This window comes from Priapulus caudatus, unplaced genomic scaffold (genome assembly GCF_000485595.1).
Source record: "Priapulus caudatus unplaced genomic scaffold, Priapulus_caudatus-5.0.1 Scaffold188, whole genome shotgun sequence".
In the NCBI taxonomy this organism is placed as follows: Eukaryota; Metazoa; Priapulida; class Priapulimorpha; order Priapulimorphida; family Priapulidae; genus Priapulus; species Priapulus caudatus.
In genome coordinates, this window is record NW_014577249.1 from 197,707 (window position 1) to 204,566 (window position 6,860).

Here is a 6,860-nt window from a genome sequence, read left to right on the forward strand (position 1 = left end):
TCGCATGCATTGATGATTTTTCTCCAATTATCTTTAAGCAGTTATTATCTTCCTTTTCAATGAGCTCACGAATCGACGCGTGTAGTGTCTAGAAACTCTGCTTCAAATCTATTGTATTTGCGAATCAGCTACGTAAATAATGAAACTTACACGATAAAGAAACCCCCACTCTACAGTTTTCGATAAATTTTATTTGTTTTGTTCAAACATCTTAAATAATAGCGCAAAACTACACATTTCTTCACTTGAAATTCGCCTGCCGACTGTATCCAGGCGGCACATATAAATTGCTGGCTCTACAACGGCTGCGTTACGTAGACTGACATCAAAACATTCGATTTGATTACCCAGTAAAGCTGTCATCAGCAAGTTTAAAACCTGATCACTCAAACATGCGTAATAGTATTCGAGAATTTCACAGAGAGAAAGAGTTATTTCTGCATTTTTAATAATACGGATTGAATGGAAAATGACGGAAACAATGATGGAAATGAAAATTATGACGGAACACAAAAGAGAACTATCGAGCCAATTGTTGAAACGGTTATCCTCAATAAATTCAAAGAAACTTCAAAAGAAAAATTCAATTTAAGAGCGAATTGGTTGAAATATTAGATATGGACACAAGTTTCAGGACACCCACCGTATCGCATTCCCACTCGCACGACGTTGTTGTTTCTATCGCCATCGTCGTCGGCGCTGCAGTCGTCACATCTGTCGTGTCGGTCGCATTAGAGTCATCCAGTTGGCCGCTGGTCATCGTAGTGGACAGCATGTCCGCACTGACCGCGGCGTCGCTGGTCGTGTTGTCATCCTCCGTGCCCGTCATCCCTGTCGTGACGTCGGCTGTGCTGCCATTACTGTCCGTCGTCACTCCACCTGCAGCTATCGCCACGTCCGCCATGCTCACTGACGTCACGTCGGCTACGACCTCTGCCGTGACCTTGTCGGCTGGTGACGTACTGAGCGTCGGGGGAGCGTCGCTGGTGTCCGATAGCTGACCGACGGACGTCGTCGCATCCGGGTTTGATGCCACTGTTGTCACACCTCTAGCTGCTATGATGGCAAGCGCATCCGTGGAAACACCCGCAACTGTAGTATAGTCGGCTGCAGGGATTGCAAATGCGTCTGTGACACCTGTCTCTACGACAGCGTGGTTCGTAGCAACCGTCTCCATAGCGACAGGCTCCATGAAAACCGTTTCCATGACAGCGTGATCCGTAACACCCGTCTCGGTGGCAACAGGTCCCGTCGCGACCGTTTCCATGCTAGTAGACTGTAGCGCGCGCGTTTCTATGTTAGTAGAATCCATGGTAACTGTTTCCATGCCAACGGAAGTCGCAGTGACTGTGTTCAGGGCAGCAAGGTCCGTAGCTGCGGTCACCATATTAATCGATTCCGTAACGACCGTCTCCATGGCAGCAGGCTCCGTAGCAACCGTCTCCATAGAAACGGATTCGGTGATGGCCGTTTCTATGGCAGCAGGCTCCGTGACAACCTTCTCTATGGCTACCGTGGTGACTTCGGGTGCTTGTCGTTTGCGTCTGGCCAAAGCGGTCGTGTTCTCATCGGCTTCTGTTTTTCGTGAGAGAAACACGAAGTCGTTAATAAGTCTGACGGCGAAACGTAGGCGCGGGGTGGTTATGTAACCAAGCGATAATGTATGTTTTACGTAAAAACACTAACAGATACACTACAACTACTAACTTCAGCCGCGTCTATAACACTGTTCCTAAGGAACAGCTGCCGTTGTGTATATATATATCATGCGGGAGAATGCGCGATATGTTGCATGATGTCACAGACTCTGTTTCACGTGAATTAATTTTACACATCAGTCTCACGTCACCTGTTTGAGTCATCAGTCTCACATTACCTGTTTGAGTCATCAGTCTCACATTACCTATTTCTGTTGACGTTGACGTTGACATCGTCGTGTCGTTCATTGAAGCGTTGACGGTCGTCATGGTGTCGGTGGTGGCGCTGCTGTCGTTGGCAACAATTATTGTCGTCTGCGTTGTAGCGATCGTACCTGAGCATACTCTCCTACACGCTGCGACAGGTCGTTCCACGGTGGTGACAGCTGCTGCTGCTGTAGAAACCAAGACCCGTTGTCAAGACGGTCGTAAGGTTTCGAATTTTTTTTTAATCAAAGAAAATCGAAAAGATTATAATAAAATGTTTGAATCGTGTAACGGTACGAGTCTTGATGAAGTAGCGTTCTAAAAATCTAAGATTATAATAACATTTACGAATGGTGTAACGATAGAAGTCTTGATGAAGTAGCGTTCTAAAAAATCCAAAATCATGATAACATTTACGAATGGTGTAACGATACAAGTCTTGATAAAGTAGCGTTCTAAAAAATCTATGATTATAATAAAATGTTTTAATGGTGTATCGCTACGAGTTTCGATAAAGTAGCGATTTTTTTTACAAAGGTTTAAAGGAGAGGTAAGGAATAGAAATTATTATATTAATATTTTATTAATATTAATATTAGGAGTAATCATCGTCCTATCATCGTCTCCTTGCTTATATACATCAACAGCAGCAAATATTTTCTCAAAACAATAACATTATCAGCAACAACAGCTAGAACAACAACACGAGCAGCGACAATGACGACAAGGAAAAACAATAACAACAACAACAACAACAACGACAACAAGAGCACTTAACAACAACAGAACGCGCCATTAAAAACAAAAACAGCCAAGATGGTGGTGACGGGGCAACAGCGATGCCCACGACTGATGGCGCGTTGTAGTGGCAGAATTCAATCATGCTATTTGATGCTGTTTATGCGTCTGTAATCTGTAGATGCTATTATTATGCTAACCTATATTTGATATTGCGTTAGCTAATGCTAGGGTAGAAGGTAGTCGTGTATACATACGCACAGGCAACGGGAAATGTCCAAGCAAGACGCAGAATTAGATCTAAGTCTGCGAAGCCTAACAGTGATCAGTATACAGCTAAGACATATAAGTATATTAGCTGAGAGACCAGAGCTCTGTAGATCTGGAGACCTTGGGGTTTTCAACCACCGTGCCAGGTCCTGTGTGCCGCAGTGGCTAGGTCGAATGTAGTGTAGTGACTCAAGAAGAAGAAGACTTCTGATCATATGTACTGCCACTGCTGTCTGTACATCATGTATCCACCTCTATGGTGTACGATTTGTCAAATTAGTCCCATCACATCAGGAGAATATGTAATCTAGATTTATATTATACACTCCTGACCATCCGTGCTGCAGTGGCTAGGTCGAGTGTAGTGTAGTGACCCGAGAAGAAGAAGCTGAATGAGGCTAAGCTGATTAGAGTAGGCGGCAGTCATGATCTGATTGATAGTTGATTTTACGACCTTATCGTAATAGCAAGCTGCTACCTACATGGCCGAGTCATGCAGAGTTGATGAGATGTCATCGTTGATGAGTTTACGAGCGAGTAGTGTTTATTGCATCCTCACCACAGAGGATCTCAGCCTGTGTGCACTGATTTATTCCCCCGCGTGTTTAATGTATACGCATATCTCCGTCTTACCAATATCGATCCAGAATTCGCAGGTAAACGTGGTTTTTTTGTGGGCGTGTTTCTCGTCGTTGTAGAATGCGCTAAACGAATGCGAAACCTGATCTTAACGCGCCGACACCTCTACCGCGTACAGACGTGAAAGCCGCTACGGGACAGAGACGATGCAGATATTCTGACGACATTTGCTAACAAACTCGCTATCGGGTGATGATTTCCTGCAGTCGAGTTGCCATGCAATTAACACCGAAGAGGTTGGCATTCTCCCGGGGATGCAGCATCCACGTCTACCGGTGTTAGCAGCGACCCCCGCCCCCGCCGGCCGCCCGCGACCGCCGTCCGCCCCCCGCCCGCCGCCCCTCGCCCCCCGCCCCCGACCTCCCTGGCCTCTCCCGTCGCCGCCCGCCCCCGCCCCCCGCACCCGTTCCCCGTCCCCAGCCCGCGCTAGCTGCATGAGTCGGTGTAACACACGCAAGTAAGACACACACAGTATCTACCGCGGCGCATGCCTCTTTCATGATTGCAATGTTTTTGTAGCGGCCGGCCTGCGATGGATGCGAGCGCAGCGTCCGCTAATGAAATATTAAAATGTCATTAACTAAAGCAGATTAGCGGGAGGATGCTCGGTTAGCGACTGCGAGATCAGATTCGCTTTGTCTGTGTGAGCAACGCTGGGTGGTTGCACGCGACACACCTGCATGCGCACCTCAGCAACACAGATTCATCCGCGATCATCTAATGCATCAGCTGGGATTAACGTTTACTCGGGTGATAAGGGAAATAGCAACTAATCCGCAGGATTTTCTGCTTAATTGTACTCAATCACGTATCGGACTGTGTCCTTGTGTGCTAGTTATTATGTCAACAATACTTCAAACACGAGGAACTCTGATAGATTTCAACGGGTTTAGAATGCTGTTGTGTTAACATGGGTATGATCGTTTCCAGTTAGAAATGAAATGTGTAAATACTGTGTGAATAGGCAGATGAATCGATGGTTATATCCGTGTATCTTTCTATAAGTTCAAAAGTAACTATACTCGTGTTTAAGAACGAGTTCTTTTAAAACAACAGGGGTACGAATAACAACTGAGAGTAATGCAGTTGTCGTATAGAATATATATGCTACCGCTGTTACAAATGGTGACAGCCTGGCATCCAGAAGTTCATTGCAACGTCAGATTTATAATCCGTTCTACAGAACGTGCGTGAGATATAGGCTTAAGGGGAGAAACATATATAGGGCGAGGATAAGGGGAGAGCAAGGGAAGGGGAAAAGCGAGCAAAAGAGAGCTAGGAAGAGAGATATCTGAATAAACTAAAGAACACGCAAGAGAACTAGGAAGAAAGGGCGGAAGATAAATGGGAGACAGAACAGAAAGGGAGAGACAAAGGAAAGAAACGTTGATAATTATACGGTACTTTCTTATTGTTTTCGTTTTTAATAATTAACCTGGTTCATCTTCTAGACTTCGCTCTATTTTCCCGTTCAGCGATGAAGCACAATTCTTTCTAGCTGGTAAAATCTATTTATATTTTATAATAATTTCAAACTCATCTCGCACATTATTTTTACCGTACAAATCTTTTCTACACGTGCGAAACTGAGACAGTAATTAAACTGTAACAGACAATGATTAACATAAGGACCGCATTATTAGGTAATCAATGCATCTTATTAAGGTAGAACTCTGGCGTACCTGTTACTATCGCGTGGCCGAGCATGACGAGCATGAGACAGCTGTGAAGACGTGTCCTCGACATGTTCACGAGGCAACAGCTGTGATGGTAGTCTCGTGCGTCCACGTCGGTATATCTCTCGCTCTCTCTCTCTCTCTCTCTCTCTCTCTCTCTCTCTCTCTCTCTCTCTCCCTCCCTCTCTGTGTGTGTGTGTCTCTCTCTATCTTTCTCTCTCTCTCTTCTCTCTCTCTCTCTCCCTCTCTCTCTCTCTCGCGCGCGCGCTCCTCTCTGCTCGCCTTCTCCTTCTCTCCTCTCTCTCTCTCTTCTCTCTCTCTCTCTTTTCTCCTCTCTCTCGCTCGCTCGTTCGTTCTTGCACTCTCGCCCTCCCCTTTCGCTCTCTCGCTTTCTTTCTCTATCTCTATCTCGTCCGTAATCGTCTCTCTCTCTGTCTGTTTGTCTGTCTGTCTGACTCTCTATCTTTTCCTTTCTCGGACGCGCGCACTCACGCTCTCTCCTCTCTTTATCTCTGTTTTTTTCTCTCTTTCCCCCTCTCTCTCTCTCTGTATATCAGTATGCGTCTCTCTCTCTCTCTCTTTGTCTGACTCTATTTCTTGCTCTTCTCTCGCTCTCCTGTTTCTCCTTTCACTTTCTTTTTTCCTCTGTCCTTTTTACACTCGCTTTGCCTCACTCTCCTAGCAGCAGTATGTTCGAGTTGAGTATTGACACCTGCAGATAGAACATCGTGCAACAAAGCCAAGCTAGATCAACGAGATGTACGTCTGCGTGCGTCTTGATGCCGCCGACGACGATGCTGCCGCCGTTGCACGATACTGCTGCTGCTGCTGATGATGATGACGGTGACGATGACGACGACGATGATGATGATGACCTGTATGCGTGTTGTTCATTCATAATTCACACTGACAAGAGTAGAGCGCCCTTACATGACGCCGACGCTGTAGATTCACGCGAGATTCCCGCACACGGTTGAGAGCGTCCTATGCTCGCTATCTAACGCCTCATAGCAGTACTCCGCAACGCACGACGTCTACGCGCGATATCGACAACAGCATCGCTGCGTGTGTCGCCACCTGGCGGTTACCATCTCCTCACCTACCGAGAGGCAATCGTGCGAGCTGATTGGTGGCCGGGCGTGTCACGTGACGGTCGATAATGTTGATGTTTACCGCCCCAGGCAGAAATCGCTGATCTTGAAATGGGTGCAACTAAAACTATAGTGGCGTTGAACTAGAGGAAATTTTTTGCTGCCTTTGTCGAAATATATTCTGCCTTTCATCTACATATGTGTATAGGTATAAAGTAGTGATAGGTATACCAATGTATACGGTGGGCTGTAAGGTGGGTAGTGTGGTGTCTGTAAGCCAGCTATATAATATCGACTCCCCACGCGAGATGATTATAAGAGCCCCCATTATCTCCTGCAGATCGCCTCAGGTGGCATCCACGGTCGTTCCCCGACACAGCCAATCAATAATCGCATTGACTTATGGCTCAGCCGTAGCGTGATCTTGTCCCCTGGTAGCACGGACTGCTGGATCGTTATGCGGAGAAATGTTACGATATTATATCCGTTTTTGCCTCGGGCCCGCAACGTAACCCTGTCTTCTTCTTCTCGATTCACTACAC

General features: G+C 46.3%; 2 protein-coding genes across 2 annotated transcripts in view; both read right to left on the reverse strand.

The window, feature by feature from the left end:
• LOC106806991 overlaps positions 1 to 916 on the reverse strand; it is a 5,796-nt gene extending 4,880 nt beyond the window's left edge. Inside the window, exon 1 of the mRNA XM_014809186.1 lies at positions 644 to 916. Coding sequence (XP_014664672.1) covers positions 644 to 904 — 261 coding nt within the window. The 5' untranslated portion in view covers positions 905 to 916. The remainder of the gene's footprint in view (positions 1 to 643) is intronic.
• Positions 917 to 924: 8 nt separating this feature from the next.
• Positions 925 to 1,967, reverse strand: LOC106806969 (P-selectin glycoprotein ligand 1-like). The gene is made up of 3 exons (XM_014809157.1): positions 1,877 to 1,967; positions 1,048 to 1,575; positions 925 to 962 (listed from the first exon to the last, which is right to left on the reverse strand). Exons 1-3 carry the CDS (start codon positions 1,965 to 1,967, stop codon positions 925 to 927), a joined length of 657 nt encoding a protein of 218 aa, XP_014664643.1.
• Positions 1,968 to 6,860: the final 4,893 nt, after the last annotated feature.